This window comes from Telopea speciosissima, chromosome 1 (assembly GCF_018873765.1).
Source record: "Telopea speciosissima isolate NSW1024214 ecotype Mountain lineage chromosome 1, Tspe_v1, whole genome shotgun sequence".
Taxonomy (NCBI): Eukaryota; Viridiplantae; Streptophyta; class Magnoliopsida; order Proteales; family Proteaceae; genus Telopea; species Telopea speciosissima.
Window position 1 is genome coordinate 12,960,786 of NC_057916.1, and position 19,926 is coordinate 12,980,711.

The 19,926-nt window shown below is 41.1% G+C and overlaps 1 protein-coding gene across 2 annotated transcripts in view; it reads left to right on the forward strand.

Annotated features, from left to right (window-relative positions):
• Window positions 1-19,926, forward strand: part of LOC122672882 (beta-hexosaminidase 1) — a 58,725-nt gene that overhangs the window by 18,970 nt on the left and 19,829 nt on the right. For both annotated transcript variants that reach the window (XM_043870399.1, XM_043870390.1), the window contains exons 7-8: window positions 11,822-11,838; window positions 11,971-12,019. In XM_043870399.1, coding sequence (XP_043726334.1) covers window positions 11,822-11,838; window positions 11,971-12,019 — 66 coding nt within the window. The remainder of the gene's footprint in view (window positions 1-11,821; window positions 11,839-11,970; window positions 12,020-19,926) is intronic.

Sequence of the window (19,926 nt, forward strand, 5' to 3'; positions counted from 1 at the left end):
AGTGTAGAAAGTAACAGAACGATATAGGAGACTTAGTGAGTTAATTAGTAGATAAAAGACTTAATAATAATTAGGGAACATGAAGTACAGATGACAGGGTCATGGAAGAAGTGGGTGAGACTGTACCATGACCTGTCACTTGAGTGGAGGATCCGTCAGCAAGAATGACTAGAGAAGAGTTTTGAACTTTTGACATGGAAGAGAATAGATCTGACTTACCAGTCATATGGGAGGATGTACCAGAGTCAATGATCCATGGAGTGGATGATGTGGTGGTAAGGAGAGTTGAGTTACCTGTATGCATGGTTTAAAATCTCGCAAAATTTCGGCGATATGTCGCCAAATTTCGTATATCTCGACATGTCCGAGATACGAAACCAATCCGAAACCAAAAAATACAATATTTTGTCGATATATCGTGAGATGTCGACGATATATCGTGGATCTCACGATATATCGCGAGATATTGAAAAAGTGACAAATAGTGTCACGTGAGGGGCCATTTTATACCATATTTCGCAGCACTTGGTCGATATTTCGACCGAGAGCTGTTAAGACTCTATTTTTCTTTCTTCCTCATTTTTTGATTTTCTTCCTCCCTTCCAAGCCACATCCAAGCATTGTTGAAGCTCCTTGTCGCCGGGAAGACGTCGGAGGGTCATCTAAGCTCATCATCCAAGCCTATTTTCATTATTTAAGGTAAATTCTATTTCTCTAAAACTATTTTTTTTAAAAATACTTTGTACAAATGTTGTTGGATGTTGATGATATTAATATATGTTAGACACCGGAGGCCGATCTACAGCCTCACGGTGTCGAAATTTTTTTCCCATATGTATATATATATTTTTTTTCTGGTTTTAAAAATTCATTTTCCTACAACTAAAATAGGAAATAATTAGGGGTAATATGACTTAGATGGTAATGAATTAAATATATGTTAGACACCAATGGTCGATCTACGGCTTCACAGTGTCGGATTTATTTTTCTGCTCTTAAATAATTATTTTAATTTTTGAAAATTAAGAAAAATATATAAAAAATTAAAAAAACAGAAATAAATAAGGAGAAATATGAGTTTTAAGTTTAAAAAATAATGAAAAAATATGAAAGTTATTTCTATATGTTTTGAAATGCATTACATGTATATTATGTTTACTAATTTTTGGTTTTGTTGTGTTAGGTCAATACTTATATTAACATTATATATAAAAAATTGGTTTTAATTATGTGAAAAATATAAGGGTTAGGGGAAAAATATTAAATAACTATACAAGTGTATTAGTAATCTAAAAGTGTCAATTGAAGTGCATCTACATGACTACATTAAGTTTTTTAATTATTTGTGTTACTTACATTGCAGTAAATAAGTATCATTATGGCGGATCGTGATAGACAACGTGCGAAGGGCAAGCAAAAGGTGGGGGAAAGTAGTCGACAAAGGGGGCGGAGGGAACAAAGAGAACAGAGGGAACAAGAGAGACCAGCCACCAAAGATAGGGTGACATTGCATGGTTACATGGTACTCCCATTGATGGGGATAAGAGAAAATCTATATGTAACTATTGTCACATGCAATTTATGGGAGGTGGGTCCAGTAGACTTAAACAACATCTGACTGGAGGATCTAAAGATGTTGTAGGTTGTCATATGGTCCCTACTGAAGTAGCCAGGGAGATTGGTGATCGTTTGAGGGGAAAGAAGAAGAGGAAGGTTGACAAGCAAAGGATAAGAGAACAACTTGAGGATACAGTGAGGAGTTCGATGGGAGGAGGAAGACGATACAATGACTCCTCCTCCTCCTCCTCCTCCTCCTCCTCCTCTGATGATGATGACATTGCAGTACCTGATGACATACAAACAGTAGAGGAGGCTAGGGATTTTAGGCGGACTGTTTCAAGGAGTAGAGTAAGTTTTCAAGATGATCAGCAGAGACAAAGAGTAGGAGGTAGTGGAGGAGCTGGCAGTTCTGGAGGTCCTAGAACTTTGAATCCTTTTAAAAGATCACAAAGTGTGAGGGCAGCCCCAACACCTCTACCAGATCCAGTACCACCATCAACATCGATCCTAAATTGCATAAGAAGAAAGGAAGCAGTCAACCCAGAATCAAAGGAGCATGGAAGGGGATGAAGGGATTGGTTAAAGAATCAATAGCTAAGTGGATGCTATACCATACCATCCCAGCAAACACTGCACAAGGCCCCCATTATGATACCATGATAGATATCATTGCAGAGGCTGGCCCAGGATTCAAGGGCCCCACCCCATATGAGGTAATGAATGTTTATCTACCTCAACAAAAGAGTGAGATTGATGAGTACATTAGTGAGATGAGGAATATGTTGGAGACATATGGGGTGACTACCATATTCAGAGTATTCATTCATTTGCGGAACTTGGTTACAAACAGAGTAGACGAGCTGCTTAAATAGAAAATCTTCTTACTACAGACAAACTAAACCAAGGTTACTAACCAAGGTTAAATGAAGACTTTATTACAAACCACGGTTACTTTAAGACTAACAAGACTAACCATAGTTACTTTAAGACTTTATTACAAACTACGGTTACTTTAAGACTAACAAGACTAACCATAGTTACTTTAAGACTTTATGACAAACTACAGTTACCCAACCTGTTGACTAATACAATTACAGGACAAAACAGGAAAAGACAAGACAAGCACTAGTCTGTGTCGAAGTCGGTGTCACTGGTGTAAGGGATGAACATGTCCAATGCGTTATCCACTTCGAACTCCAGGTGTTCACTCATGATTCGCTGGATGACTGGGTGCTGTAATTCATTGTTGACGTCCCAAGCTGTACGGGTGCTGCGGAGAAGGCAAGCTGGCAGGGTTGTAGGATCAACATGGTTGTAGGAGCACATGGTGGTCATGAAGGTGTACCATCGTTCTTTGTGAGTTTCGGAATCATCACGATGAACAAAGAGATCTTCGGTACTGGTGCCATGGAGAGAGAAAGTCGGATCATAGGCAATAAGATTGTGGTTCAGGATGGGAGGTGTGACCAGGTGATGATGGATAAAATCAGGTGGTCGATGGAAAATATAGGTGACGAAGGGGTCGTCATCAAGAGCAGAGATGACGAAGCCACGAGGTATGGGAGCAAAGAGACGGAGAAAAGCGGGCTAGACATCGAGGTCGTTGGAGACGAAAGTAAATAGTGCCAATAGGATTGGAGAAGATGGTGGAGAGCGTACTCGAGATAGTGATAGAGAGTATGACGGTTGAAGGTGAGAGCAATCTGTGTGAACAGAAGAAGGTGCCGGAAGAATACGACACATTCTTTATCGAAGAGGGCAGGTTGATGGTGAAAGGAGTAAGGAAAGGGAAATCTGGGTGACAGACTACCTAATCAAACTGAAGACCACTATTATGGACTATGGAGATAAGAACGGACTGGTAGGTTGAGATGCTATTGGTCCTGAGGGTACGAAGGGAAATATTACTGAAGAGGGATGCTGGGAGATCTGGTAAGAGGTCAAGGAGTGGGTCAGGTGGGTCAGGTTGTGGTGGAGCTGAAGAAGATGAGGAAGCTCCAGGGATAAGGGGCATGCAAAGGGCAGGGATGGAAGAAGATAATGGTAAATTCTTCTTGGTCCTAGAGAGGAAATCAGCAAGGACATTATCTTTGCCTTTGATGTGACGAACCGTGAAAGACCATTGTGAGAACCACTGTGCCCATCGAAGTGGCAGATGGATGGACTGGGCCTACAAGAAAGTCCATCATCAATTTCATGGTTTATTGTGATGGGAGGACAGTGTTCCTCAAATCTGTAGATGCATCCAAAGAGATAAAGGATGCAAAATATATTTGTAGATTGTTAAAGGAAGTAGTGGAAAAAGATGTGGGTATTGAGAATGTTGTCCAGATTGTAACGGACAATGGAAGTAACTTCAAGTTGGCCGGTGAGAAGATGATGAACAATAGTAAGTACCGGCTCTTCTGGACTCCTTGTGCAGCCCATTGCATTGACTTAATGCTAAAAGATATGGGAAAGTTAAAGTTGGTGAAGACTGTGGTTGAAAGTGCAAGACAAGTCACCAACTTTGTATACAACCACTCCTATGCACTCAATCTATTGAGGGAAAAATGTGGGGGTGACTTGGTTAGGCCTGGCATCACAAGATTTGCTACCAACTACATTGCCCTCAAAAGCATTGAGACAAATAAGGCCGGGCTGAGAAGCATGTTTGCTTATGAGGAGTGGTTTGAATGGAAGGATTCCAAGACTGCAAATGGGAGGGAAGCACAAGCAACGATGTCATCTGAGGACTTCTGGACCAAACTAAGCAAAGTGGTGAAAGTTTTGGAGCCAGTAGTTAAAGTTCTACATGTTGCTGACTCCGCTCTGAAGGGCCCAACCATGCCAGTCTTATATGCTGTAATAGACTTGATGAAAGATAGTGTCTATAATGTGGCTCCTCGCAGTAGCAAACACTTCTTAGATATCATAAATGCTCGCTGGGAGAATAAACTTATGCATCTACTGCATAAGGCTGGTGAGTAAATTTGTTTTATGTTTACTAATTCATAGTATTATTATTTACTAATTACCTATGCATTTGACAATACCTCTATTCTATATGTCATATTTCAGCATACTACTTGAACCCTAAGTATCAATATAACAATAGGCTTGGGTTGGAAACTCAACTTATTGATGCTGTGAAACAAGTAGTGAAGAAGTTGGAGCCAGATGGTGCACTACAAGCAATTTGCAACACTGAGGTGAGTTCATTTGGAAACTCAACTTATTGATGCTTTCAAATAAGTAGTGAAGAAGTACTTACTAATTTTCCACATGGGTGTAGATCAAGGTATTTAGGGATGCATTGGGAAGTTTTGGAACTGAGGCTGCGATACAAGGCAGAGCACGTGGTGATGCTGGTAATTCTTTTAAGTTTTAAATTACATATGTATTGAAATTTGAAAGTTGAAACAACATTTGACACATGTCTATTTTGTTGTAAACTTGTAATGCAGCTGAATGGTGGGTGTTGTATGGGGAATCGGCTGAAAACTTAAGAAGAATAGCAATTAAAGTCCTTGCCCAAACATGTTCTGCATCTAGTTGTGAGAGAAACTGGAGTACCTTTGCACTTATCCACTCCAAGAGGCGCAACAGATTGGGGTCTCAACGTTTATCTGACATGGTGTATGTGCACTACAACTTGAGGCTGAAACTGTAACACATACGCATGGTACATGAGGGACAGAGGGGCACCATTGATCTAGCTGACATCTTTCAAGTTGACTCAGACGATGAGGACCCTATTGTGGATTGGGTGAGGGATAGAGGTGAGCCAGTGTTGGATGAAGAGGGAGGTAGGCTCGACCTCATGATAGCTTCTGAGATTGGTGTTGATGTGGACGAGTATATGGCTGACGAGGGTCAGATACATGCAAGGGAAGCCTCACCCATACCATTCCAGCCCACTGGTGGCAATGTTGCTGATGATGAAGACTGGTCTAAGTCCTCAAATGATGATGATGGTAAGGATGGTGATGCTGGTGGTGGTGATGGTGATGCTGGTAGTGGTAATGCTGGTGGTGGTGATGTTGGTAGTGGTGATGCTGGTGAAGAATTTGACGGCATGCGAGAGCGTTATGTGGTAGGCCAGGAGGCCCAGGATACGGCACCTATAGAGCCACTCCGATTCACTGGAGAGACACAGTTTGATCATGCCACACAAGATACGGACCACGAAGCACGTGCCCCGGCACCCCTACCCTCAAGAGGCCCCTTACATACATACAACAGGAAGCGTAGGGGTCAACAAACACAGTTGCAACCTGATCACATGGACATTGATAACCTATCTAGCTCTGTTGATGGTTTGAGTATGGGTGATAGGGAGGGAGGACCGACTAGACATTGGCGTGCCCCATCTTTTGACGCATATATCACTCCATTGGCATCGGATTATGGTGCATCACAACCTTACGGTGGATATGGATATGGATCATCATCATATGGGCGATTTAGTGGGGTAGGGGACTATGACTACCGATTCGATCCCAGGACATCTTGGATTATCTTTTGTAGATAACATCTTTGCATATCCTAGCGAGACCTAGCTACCAACCTCACCAGACCATACATGCGCCAATGCATCGCTCTTCTTGCGGCGCCAACATCATATCACAGTGGATCATCTTCTTCACGGACTGGATCGATTGGTAACCCTAGCTTATATCCTAGGATAGGTTACCTACAGTATGTTGATGATTCCATTTACGTGACACTTGTGGATGACTACACTCGTTTCTTCTCCGATTCTATACCGTGGTCCACATATGTCCTTCAAACAGAGAGCAATGGACGTCGACTCGGCGAGGCATGAGTGGGATTGATCCAGGGAGGCACAAAGAACTACTATTAGTAGTTTAGCACTTGTAATTTGTAACTTAAGTTGTGATTTCATTGATCTATGAACTTGTGAGTTGTGACTTGCGAGTCTTGTGACTTTGACACTTAGTGTATTACCTTTAAGGCTTTAAGCATTTGAGCTATTGAGTTTTGAGTTATTGAATATTATGGAGTTTAGGAGAATTATGGTACTCATCAATGTGTATTGGCTTTAACTTGATATGTGATGAAGTTAAATACTATTATTAAATATTAATTGCCTAATCTATGACTCTGTGTATTTAACTATTTATACATTAGGGTCGGCGGCCGTATGTCAATCAAGGGTGCAAGCCCAAAACACCAATTTGAATTCATATTTTTGCAAATTTTATGGTTTAAATGTGTTTATTAAGCTTAAATAAGGCTGCCCATGAAGTTTCAAGCCTAGATATGGCCAAATACCCTTCGAGATGGACCCCCGAAATATTGCAGAAAAAATGCAATATTTCTGTCATATTTCGTGATATTTCGGGTATCTCGGACATCTCGGTAGGCCCGAGATACCGAGATATCGCGAAATATTAAACCTTGCCTGTATGTCCTAAAGTGCCTGTCGAAGTGGAAGCTGAGGACTCAAGCTGTTGGAGGCACTTAAGTATCTAATTATAATCATCTCGAGGAACAGAAACAGTGGAAGAAACCCCAGATGCAGATGCAAGTGTTGTGTTACCAAAAGTCACTCTCTCAGTAGAACTATCAGTCATGGCTGAATTGGCTAACTCATTGGCCCAGTCTGGTTGACCATGTTTAGCTAAACATGTGTCAGCTATATGATTGGGCTTGCCGTAAAAGGTACATTGTTAAGAAGACCTGTCAGTTTGCAATCCACCTGTACCATGACCAGTTGGTCCATGACCCCTTCTAGAAAAGATGGATCCTCGACCAACAACAAAAGCCTAACTTTCCTTAAGAGGAGGAGAGGGGTCAACTATGGATGGAGTAACCATACGTTGAAGACGAGAGAATATCTCATTGAGTGAAAACACCTTTTGCCCAGAAAGAAGTTGGCTTTTAACAGATTGGTAGTCAACATGTAGACTGGCCAGAAACTTTGCAACATGGAATTCAGCCTTTTGAAGCTTCAACTGTTCCAGATTAGTATTAAGAGGTTGATGAATCTGGAGTTCTTCAGTAATATCCATTCAATGACTTGCCCCCCTATTTAAAGTTGAACATCTTCTCATATAGCTCATAAATCCGGAATATATTCTTCTCATGAGAGAAGTTCTTTCGCAAATCATCCCGAACACCCTTGGCAGTGGTGTGGAACATGATGGCTGCATTAGCTGGATCTATACTGTTCGTCTGTTCCACAACCATATTTTGAATGTGGAAATTCACGCATCCACTCCTTATATGCAGTAATAGTGGCTGGTTCTTAGAGTCAATAGATGGAGGGTCATCAGTAAGATATTTCATCTTCCCTTTGGCATGAATGTATACCTGAACAGCTTGGGCCCATAACATGTAGTTAGAAACTCCATTGAGTTTAATATTTGTAATCTGAATATGAACATAATTGATGGGTTGTTTCTGATCAGCCATCATGCACACAAGTAATATAGGGATCAATGATAGCATTCAAAACCGTAGCTGAAGAAGGGAACAATCAAATCAGCAACCAGATATGGACAAATCAGATTTCGCCAAAATTCAGCAGCAGCAATAAATAATCTGATAAAAAAGTCAGATGCAAAAATAATAGAGAACTCGAGAAATAGCCCAAACAAGTAGCCAAGACACAACCATTGCTGAAACTGCTACTGAAAGATACCACAAAGGTTCTGATGGCTCCATGGGCTGGACCAGACCAGTGTGTAAGCCAAGCGAGAGAATTCACAACCAAAAATCTGGCTTTTCCATGTTAGCCTCACAGGATGCCATCGTCGATGGGAACGTGTGGATTGGGTGAGTCCGCCCATTGCTAGAAATAACCGTTGTGGCATTTGGGTGTTTCCTCCCTTTCCTTCCAAGAGACACATTGGAAAAAAGGCCATCTTAGGTCCGTCTACTTCTCACCCGCCTCAGTCGTCTGAGTCAGTAGAAGTGGGCACAAGTGACTGGACTGGCTTTTTCTTTTGTTGAAGTAGAAGTAGTGGATTGGGCTTCGAAGGAATGGGATCCTTTTGACTAGCCTTTTGCTTGCCCCGCTCAGTTGGATACATTGTCTCGGATAGTCCCAGATGTCTGGTTGGTTGGGCAGTCTCTGTCCTTTGTTTTCCTCTTAGGCCTCTGATTTAGTGGTGGTGGTTTCTCTTTGTGTTATTTTCTATTTTTTTATTCTTTCCTCCTATTTTGGCGGGAGGAAAGACTTTTGTGCATCATTGGTTCTCCAATCTTCTTACATCTATTGGTGTGGCATTTACGGTATCCCTAAAGCAACCATCAAAGCCATGGAAAACCTTTTTTGTGCCTTCCTTTGGAAAGGGAAAGAAGTCTCCAAATTCCTTCACCCAATTAGCTAGAAATCCAGCTGCCTTCCCAAATCTGAAGGAGGCCTCGGCATTTGCCTTATCCGTGATTCCAACACCACGGGTATTCTGAAGCTCATCTGAAAAATCTCCTCTAGACATGACTCTATCTGGGTCAACTGGGTCTACTCCCATCTTCTCAAAAAGGACTCCATCTGGACTGTCCCCATCAGCTCCGACTCTTCTTGGATCTGGCGCAAGATTCTTCTCCTCTGCCCCCTTGCTCTCACAGCCACCTCCACTACTATTGCTGATGGATCAACCACTTCCCTTTGGCTTGACCCCTGGCACCCTCTTGGGATTCTCTACAATGCCCTTGGTGCCAGATCGATCTACTCCTCTGGCATCCCCAAATCAGGCCCCCTTCCCCACATCATTTCCCTTGGCTCCTGGTCCCCTCCATCCCCCCACATCCCTATCCTCTCCTAGATCTGGCCGTCCCTCTCCCCACTCCACCCCTCCCCCCCAGCTTCTACCGATAAGGTTATTTGGCTCCCCTCCTCCAACGGCCTATTCAGCTTTAGATCGGCTTGGAACTTAGTTCGCCACCACAATCCACCTGTTGTTTGGCTCAAATTTGTCTGGTTCAAAGGCCTCATCCCTCGCCATAGCTTCACAGTCTGGAGAACCCTTAACCTTTGTCTCCCAACCCAACCCTTCCTTCTCCACTGTAACATTAATATCCCCCCCTCTTGCATCTTCTGTTGGAATGGTTCTGAGGACACTGCTCACCTTTTCTTTGCCTGCCCATTCACATCTACCATCTGGAAAAAAGCCCTCATGTCCATTTGGCTCCGCTGCAGGAGACCTTTGCCCTTGGATAGAGAATGGCTCTGGATTTACATGACCTTCCAAGGCTGCTCTCTCTGCGACACTATTGGGATGCTTGTGTTTGGCTCCGCTATTTACCACATTTGGATGGAGAGGAATCTTAGGAGATGGACATCCAACTCTCGGTCCTTCGACTTGATTTGGAAAGCCATCTCCTTCAATGTATCCTCCAAACTCAGCTCCATCCATCATAGGTCCTTCTCTGATACCCCTAGAAACAGGCATATTGTTGCCTCCTGGGCCTAAGATAGCTCTCTTTTGCAGCCCCCTCCTCCCTCGTAGGATGGCTTGAGGCTTGCGCTTTTGTATCTCCCCCCCTTCTCTCTTCCCTCTCCTCCTTGTATGTCCCCCCCCCTTTTTCCTCCCTTGCCCCCTCCTGGGGTTTGGTAATATATTTATTCACAAAAAAAAAAAAAATTAAAAAATAAAAAAGTAGCCAAGAACCCAGATTTTAGGGTGATTTTCAATCCCTAGAAATCAGGAGGTCAGATAGACCTCAAATCAGGATCGAGTGCTCTTCTGGTATAGGGCAATGATGCCCTAAATAATAGGAATGATCTGCTGGACAGATCCACCAGTAACTCAGAAACCGATATTCTGAGTTGCTCTCAAAAAACAGAGTATCGTCCTGCACTGAGGAGAAAACATATTGCAGAAGATAAGGTGCTTGAGGTAGCCCATTATAGGGATCGAGTGGTCCTTCCAGCAGTGTGTAGTAGTCCTCAAAATTAGAAGATGATCAGATGGGAGGATGAAAAGTAATTTGAAGATCAACTATCCTCAGAAAAATTTCCAGAATAGGATTCTGCAGCAGTTATCTTCATAAAACTTGATGGAGGTAGGCAGGAAACTTCATGAATCAGCAAGGTAGATAGTAGAAAGCCCTAGTTTATCTTCATATCATCATTAACTAGGGCTTTAGATAGCATATAGGCAGCATAGGTTGCTGCAACCACAAACAGATACCAGTCCTTGAATGGACTATCAAAACAGAATGTGAATGAGAGATTAAAAAAAGAAGTTACTGTTCACATGAACCGTAACTTGGGGGCACATATGGACAACTTTGTTACTATTTTTGTTTAGCTATGTTTGTTTACCTGTTTATATTTTTAGTTTCCAGTTTGGTTGAAATAGGAGATTAGATAGTTTCTAAATTCAGTTTTAGCAAGTTAGTTCTAGTTTCTAATTTCAGATTTAGAAAATGAACTTAGCTTCTTTTTAGAAATCTCTATTTTCTTAAGTTTCTATTTCAATCCTTTTTTTCCTTTTAGTTAGATTTAGTTTCTATTTTTGAGACTTTCTATTTTGTGAAGCTTAGGCCAGGCTATAAATAGGCCGCATCAGTTGTACTTGAATTTAGACTTGATTATTGGAATTTCTATTGCTTGCTTGCAAGTGTTTGGTCTGCGAAGACTTGTGTTCAGCAGCTGAGATAGCAGTGAGTGAGAGACCCAAGGCTGAGATAGCCTACCCCTTCCTATAAAAAGCAATAAAAGTTTCAGTTATTCAATTTGTTCATCCTTATTATGCTGATCCTGGCTGCAATCGATCTCCCACTGGTTTCCCTGATTCATGGTCGACTTTTGCATTACTATGTCTGTGTGAGAAATGTGAGGTTTAGACTGTGACTTGGCCACCCTTTCAAAATGCAACCTAGACTCACAGTCTCTAAGCAATTGGACTTATATACCTTAGTTCTGCTTGTGGTTGGAGAAGTTCTTTAACTCTTTTTTGGCCCCCATTAACTTGGAAGAATAATATAGTAAGGATAATCCTGCGTCAATTCCCAAAGTAGTAGGGGATAAGGTGTAGTGAGTTGAGTTGAGTTGTGTTGAGTTTTCTCCTCTCTAAGGTTGCTACAATCTTTCTTTTGTGTTACACTTAACTACAACTGTATTGCTTGTTGACCATGACACAGAGCTATATATTTCTTTTATATTGTTAGCTGTAATGTGGGAATCCCTCCTAATATTTATTAGAACTCTTTCTTCAGTTTTCTCCTTGATGTCTTTTTAGTCGGTTATCATGCTAATACAATGCTTTCTGCTGCATGTACCTTTGATGTATGCCATACCATGCAGGTTTGCAAAAATGCGAGGTGCAATCTCTACCCCCTGCCAGGCTGCCACACAACTGGTGCCTTAATGTTATCATTGTTATCTTTTGGTTCTTCAATGAATCTTCCCGGTCCATTGTTTTCCTTCATTTTCTTTTTCTCTTTTTTGTTCAGGGATCAATGTTATGGCAGAGATAGATGTCCCTGGTCATGGAGAATCATGGTAGGCATGAACTTTCTGTCTGACTCTCATTACCATGTTCAATGCTACTTGGTAATTTCTTCCCAAGATTTTGTTATCCCTTCATGAGAAATCCATCAATGAAACATGTATTAAATTTTTGCAAGGCCTTTATTTTAGGGTTTTGAAAAATAAATATGTAGCTAATACACGAGTATAAAAATACTTCAGTATATCTTTTTGGAAGTAACATAATTAATGTAAGACTGTCCACTGGGGGGTAACAGTCCCAAAATAGGCTTCAAACTCCAATGAACTCAGGTAAACAGATCAAATCTGAGAATTATGCTTGAACAGGAACAGAGCTTTAGGTACTCACAGTAGAAGGGGACAAAATAGGGATCGAGCAGTCCTCTTTAGGGGTAGAACAAAACCCTGAAATCCTGTAGTGAGCAGGGCTAAGAATAAGCACCAAAAGAAGTTCGAGTTCTTCAGAGAAATCCCAGGTTGCAGCAGGGCTCAAGTAGTATGAAATAGAAGCTTTAATGTCTGATCTTCAGCAACACAGAAGGATATCTTCTTACACAAAGGTAGGGGATTGGCAGCAGTTAACTTGAGGGAATAATAGTCTTCAAATAACAGCAACAGAGCATAAACACGAGAGAAAGAGAGCTCGAGATAGAGGTGGGTGAGGGGTTGGGCTTTCTCAGCCCTGGGTCTCCCACCCACAGCTATCTCAGCTGTTGAATAAGGAATATCCTCCCAAGGTCGAGTGCAATCATTGCCTCAAAATTTGATTAATTGATTCATGTCCTTCTTCCTTACAATTGCTGCCTATTTAATGACTCAGGCCAGCTTACAAATATAGAAAGTAAAACATAGCAATTATGGAAAATAGCCTCTATTGAAATTAGTAACTAGTTGAAAATAGAAACTAATTGGAAATAGAAATCCAGCCTTCTAAACATGCAAGCACAACCAAATTAGAAACTAGGCAGCTAGGAGTTTTACTGGTCAAATGCCAGCTTCATTAAAATCGTGCAGCACTTTCTTGGGTCTTCTAGAAGCTCTGCTGGGCTGGCTCGAGCTGGTCCAATCCTGGCCCATTAGAACCTGGTTCGATGGGCCAGTTGCTGCTGGACCCGTTCGGTCCTCTTTTTTTCTATGATATTTTCAGCCAGTTATGAGATCTACATCAATAATGGTGTATTTATCTTCTTAAGATGGGCAGGCTGTAGACACACAGCTCTGGCATAAAGTAGGCAAGAAGGGAATAGGCAAAAATGTTCCCATAAAACAGAGAAGCTTCCTATTGTAGTCATGAAGCATAGCCTTTAAATTGAAACCTCATCCCTCTGAATTTGCTGAGTATCGAAGTCTAGGAAAAACATTATTTATTACTAAACCCATCACTTATAATCCTATGAAATGTGATTAATCCTCACCTTAGACTCTTCCCCTTCTCGTTCCAAGTTGGATCCTCAGGCAATTCAATGCATATTCTTAGGGTACTCTTCCTCCAAAAGGGTTACCGGTGCTATCATCCTCCCACTCGGAGACTTTTCGTTAGTATGGATGTCACTTTTCATGAGACCGAACCCTATTATCAGTCATCTCTTCAGGGGGAGCATCAACTGGAGGAAAAGATTCTTTCTACTACCCCTCTTGTGACTGATGCTGTTCGTCTTCAGAGGGAGAGACCTACTCCAAATAATAAGGACGTCATTACTTACACTCGGAAGAAAGAGAAGCAGCCTGCCCCGATTTTACCATCTCCACCTGCGCCACTTGAGCTAGATCCACCACAAAGTAATAGTCCCTCTCCAGGTAATACTTCCTCTCCAGATAATACTTTCCCTCCTCCTCCTGATGTTGACCTTCCCATTGCCAGTAGGAAAGGTGTCAGATCATGTACCTTGCATCCTATTTCCAATTTTGTGTCATATGAGTCTTTGTCTCCCTCCTTCTGTGCATTTGTTTCCTCCCTTTCTTCTGTGTCTATTCCACAGGGTTGGAAAGAAGCTGTCACAGATAAAAAATGGAAGAATTCCATGGTGGAAGAAATGCAGGAATAATACCTGGAACTTCTTGTTAGTTCGAAAGGAAAGAAAACAGTAGGGTGCAAGTGGGTATTCACCATCAAGCAGAAAGCAGATGGAACTGTTGAAAGATACAAGGCAAGACTAGTAGCCAAGGGCTTTACCCAGTGATGCAGGTCCAAGTATCCGTAAGAAGAAGAGACAGCCCTAAGCTTAGGGCCGATTAAATTGAGGAGCCTTAGTTTGCCTTAGTTTTATTCTATGCTTAGTTTATTTTGTAAAACTTAATTTGAACCAGGTTCAACCAAAAGAACCAGGTTCAACCTTTGGTTCAATTTAAGTGATTCACTCCTATTGGCTAGGAGTAAGCCTATTTCTATTGGTCCTTGGAGGATCTTGTATACCTATTGGCCCTTAGAGGATCTTGTATTAGGGTTTGGGCTTTTTGGCCTTAATATAGCTAAGTAAATCGTGGGAGGCTCCCCACTATTCATTTTGCTAAAAAAAAAAAAAACTGTTTCAGCTTGCTGCCATTGTTGCTGCTGCTCAGCTCCCTTGTGAGTGTGTCTTGTGGAACTCAAGGTGAGGGATTGGTGGAACTCCAATCGACTCCCTACATCTGTTCAGATCGGGAAGTTCTCTTCTTCATGTCCAACTGCTGTCTTGCCACTTCTGCCCATCCTATAAGTGTTTATCATTCCTGAAATTCCTTTTCTAGTTTCATTCCTTTATTAAAATCCCCTCATGTTTGGATCTTATCTGCTTCTTATCAACCCTTCCACTCGATCCTAAGTTCTGCCCCATTTCCTACCTCAAAACTCAGCATCCCCCTCATATCCATTGAACCCTAAAATAACCTAGAACCTGTCCAGACCTAACCTACCCTTAAAAACCCTACATATTAAGATTGAACCTCCCTCTCTCTATTTGGGAAACTTGATCCAAACCTTGGACCAAACCCTCGATTATAAACCCTAAACTCACCACCTTCTTCGTCCCCAAACCCAAACCCGAAACCATAATTTTTCGGACTTTTACATTCTCATCCAAATCTCTCCAAACCTGGTTTAATAGCCTCTCCTAAACCTGCCCTGCTTTACCCTATAAGATTCAATCCCAATATCCTAAGCCTTACCTAAGTTTTAACAAATTTCCTCAAATCTGCCCCTTCAAACTAGGGATGTAAACGGATCGGATTCGGATCGGATGTGATCGGAGCCGGATATTCCTTGGTCGAATACGGATACCTCTAAACGGATTCGGATGCGGATCGGATTCGGATTTTCGACCATCCATTTACATCTCTGTCTTGTGTAACCCAGACCTTCCTCCCCCTAACAGATACAATTCACTCTCAATCCACATCTCTTAGATCATGAATCTCTTTTTCTCATATTCTAGAACTTGTTTAATCTTCAAAAACCCTCAAAATCATTATTTACTTAATTTTTTATTATTAAGTATTCGGATTTTTTTTCGGACGGATTTTAATCGGAGTATTCGGATTATTTTCCGGATATCTCTAAACGAATACGGATGCCCCTAAACGAATACGGATGCGGATTCGGATTCGGATTTCGGTTATCCATTTACATCCCTACTTCAAACTAGTAGCTTAACAGTTCTTGTTTTACTTGGCTCCTAGTAGACTTAACATCTATCTAGGACTACATTACCCAGACTTATGGCATTGACTACCAACTTACCAAGACACCTTTGCCCCTGTTGCAAAGATGAATTCCGTCTGAGCCTTACTATCCTATGCAACTAATCTTGGTTGGAATCTTCAATGGCTTGATGTGAAGAATGCTTTCCTCAATGGAGATCTTGAAGGGGAAGTATATATGGAAGTTCCTCCTGGCTTTGATTCACTAGCCACAATTGGGAAAGTATGTTGATTGAAAAAATTCCTTTATGGCCTCAAGCAATCTCCTCGGGCATGGTTCCGCATGTTCTAGAAAACAATACAAACATTTGGGAACAAACATAGTCAAGCTGATCATACCCTATTTATCAAACATAAGGAAGGGAAAGTTACTGCCCTCATAGTCTATGTTGATGATATGGTCATAATTGGCAATGATAACTCTGGAATCTAGGTATTGAAGACCCATGTGGCGACTGAGTTTGAAACCAAAGATCTAGGACCTCTCAGATAGTTCCTGGGAAGTGAAGTAGCCCGATTTAGCAAGGGCATCTTCATTTCTCAAAGGAAGTATGTTCTAGATCTTTTGGAGGAGACCGAGATGCTAGGGTGCAAGCCTGCTGACTTACCTATTGAGGTTAATCACCAATTGAGCAATGAGGGAGATCCTGTAGACAAGGAGAGGTATCAACCTTTTGTGGGGAGACTAATATACCTTTCACATACTCATCCAGATGTAGCCTATGCAATGGGAGTTGTAAGCCGGTTCTTGCATGATCCGAGGACAGCTCAGCTTGAGGCTGTATACAAAATCCTGAGATACGTAGGCTACGTTTAGTAACAGTCTGAACAAAGAACACCTGTTCTTGACTAGAAACGTTCTGAACAAAGAACACCTGTTCTTGACTAGAAACGTTCTTTGGCGTTTCTGGTTTGGAACGACGTTCTGTGACCGAAAATGACCGTTTGGTAACGGTCACAAGAACGTGTTCCGAACGAAAATGGCGTTTGGTAAAACCTGTTCTTCCAAATTTGATATTAATTACCATAATGCCATTTCCTTCTAAAATATACCAAAAAATACTTGTAAAATCTTTTTCTCTTACCAACCTTAGCATAAAATTAAAATATCTCATTAACATAACCAAAGTAATTATAAAAATATGTCAAATTTCAAAGATTCCTTTAAAATTGGGTTCTTGTGTGGATTAGTGTCATAACTGACTATGCTATGAACAGTTGAATAAAAAGGGCCTTGGTGGATTCGAACTACCATCCCCTTGGAACATGCTCATGTTCCAAGTGCTCTGCCAATTTCAGCTAAAGACCCATCAATTTGGTAATAACTAATGAAATCTCTGCCCCCACTTTCAATAAAGAACCCTAACCATCCACTTCCACCAAACATTTCAGTAACAAAATACAGAAGATTTTAAGGGCTTGATTGGGTATTTGATGGTCCAGGTACTAGATAATTAGAACCATGTACTGCAGCATGGGTTGGAAAGGAATTCACCCACTGCCCATTAATTGAGTACATCCACACTAACACATTAAATGAGATACAACTCAAAATTCTTTCATTGGATGAGGAAAAAACCTTTCTTGCATGTCTTTAACACTTGGCCCTCCTGCTAATACATTGACCCATCCCTGGTAAAATTATGACTTAAACTGATTATATCTCATTAGAAATTAAATAAGAACCAATTTTTCTGGTTATCCAACTTAAACGAATAAAATAATCAAACTTTCACTCCTCATTTATTGCCCTGCTAATGCAGAGCTCCGATGCCCTACCCTTGGATTGAATTAGGAAATCTAAGTTTAGGACAGAAGTGAGAGTTCAAAATTTGGTATCTAAACTAAAATTTTGAACTGAACTTAAAAAATAAACAGTTGACACAGTATCCTGCTTATAGAAATAGGATTTCATAAACAAGTCTACCTCCAAAAATTGTTTCATTAATATTCAAGCAAGTCTACATTCTTACACATAGGATATACTTCATCCGCTTGCTTTGTCAAACATATATTCAAGAAGAAACAGCAAGGACTTCTTGCAAACTTGTCATGAACCTAGATGTAAATGAACTGATGGGACATGATGCATCTTATTATTTGACCATTTCATGTGTAGGTGAGTATATAAACAAACTGAAGAGAGAGAAAGAAAGACTTAAATCCATGGAACCAGCAGATTCATTTCTACTTTTATCAAAAAAAAAGCTGAGTCATTTCTACTGGTTTCTTTGACATTGGAGTATCAAAGTAAATAGTACTACCAAGATAGACAATCAGTCAAAGGTGGTTATTACTTAAAAAGTGAATGAAGAAAATAGCACCCCAAAAAGAAATATAAAGGCTTACAAATTATTTAAATAAATATGCAAAGCTAAGGAAGAAGTCAAACCAGATGAATCTCTCGCTGTTGCCTCTGTGCCTGAGCTTGAAGCACTTGTGCAGCAACAATTGCCTGAGCAGCAGCCAGTGCAGTAGAAGCAAGAGAGTATCCGAATGACTTGAATCTGTCGAAGGGTTTCAATGACTTCTCTCCTGTTATTCTTCAACAGTTTCCTTCTCCAATGCAACTGTAATACCCTTTCCGAATGACTTGAATCGATCTACAATTGATAGGTTGAGAGAGACGTAACAAATTACTTATGGACTACTACACATTTTACAGTGAAACAAAGTTAAAGATTTCAAAAGCCCTAAAAAATTTCATCGAGAACTCTAAAATCCATACCTTTACGTTTCTGATTTCTTCAATCTAACACCACAGGGCTTACAATAGGGTGATTCTTACCAATTTCTGAGACAAAATGGGAGAAGAGCAAATAGGTCAGATCAACTTCCCGAAACGCTGCTTACATCTCGCAAAAAACAGAGAGCGAGAGAAAGAGAGAGTGAGAGAAGGAGAGAGAGAGAGAGTAAGCGAGAGAGAGACAGACAGAGCAAGAGAGAGCAAAGACTCAGATGAAATTACAATGGCTGACTGCTTCGTTGATCTTCAGGGTGTCTCCTCTCCTGCAGCTTCACGCTGCTCGAGTGTTTGCTTGAGTCTTCAGGTCTCTGTCAGGTTTTTCCCGTGCCTCAGTCCAATTTTCGTGCTTTTCATTTGTTCTCGTTCTTTTGGCAAAGATTCCCTCCGGTTCGTTCTGAAAGACCAAAAAAACGAACCGGGAACCCAAACAGATTTTCATGTTTTTTTGTTCTCAAAGAATGGAAGAACGGCAAAGAATGGCGTTCGGACCGTTACCAAACGTAGCCTTAAAGTCTGCCCCAGGAAAAGGTATCTTATTCTCCAACAATGGTAATCTCAAGTTAGAGTCCTTTACTGATGCCGATTGGACAGGTTCCATAGATGACCGTCACTCGACATCATGATATTGTACTTTCCTTAGAGAGAATTTGGTCACATGGCGCAGTAAGAAGCAATCGGTTGTATCTAGATCAAGTACAGAGGCTGAATATAAAGCAATGGCACAAGGTATCTGTGAATTCATCTGGCCCAAGTTACTACTTACTGATCTGGGGGTGACTCATGAAGGTCCTATGTGTTTATACTGCGATAACAAGGCTGCAATCAGCATAGCCCACAATCCAGTCCAATACGATAGGACTAAATACATTGAACTTGACCGGCACTTCATTAAAGAGAAAATAGAAGGTCTGAAATGCATTCCGTTTGTTACTACAAAGAACCAATTGGCTGATATTTTCACTAAAGGCTTAACAGTGAAATCTTTCCATCCTATTGTTTCCAAGTTGGGCATGCGGGATATCTATGCACCAACTTGAGGGGGAGTGTTGAAGTGCAAACCAGTTCGGTTCTCCTTTGGTTCTCCTGTTAGAGTTTGTAATGTAACTAGATTCATTTTAGCGTCTAGGTTCATTGTGCACATGTTAAATGTGCAAGATAAGGATTGAGTCAATCATTCCATATTTGTATTATTTTCAAGTTATAAATAAAGGCATGGCCTCTGTCTCATTGACAAGCCAATTCATTCTCTCCTTCCCTTCTCTCAAGTGAGACATGTATGCTCCAACTTGAGGGGGAGTGTTAATGGGTGTCCAGGTTCGATGTATCTTGTGTGTGCTAAGGTGGAGTTGAGTCATCTCCATCCAAGGTACCTTTTTTTGTTGTTATTCCAATCTATAAATAAAGTGGGCATCTGTCTTCTAGTGACAAGCCAAATGTTCTGATATTAAACTCAGTCTCTTTGCTAAACGGGGGTAAGGCTGCGTACATTATTACCCTC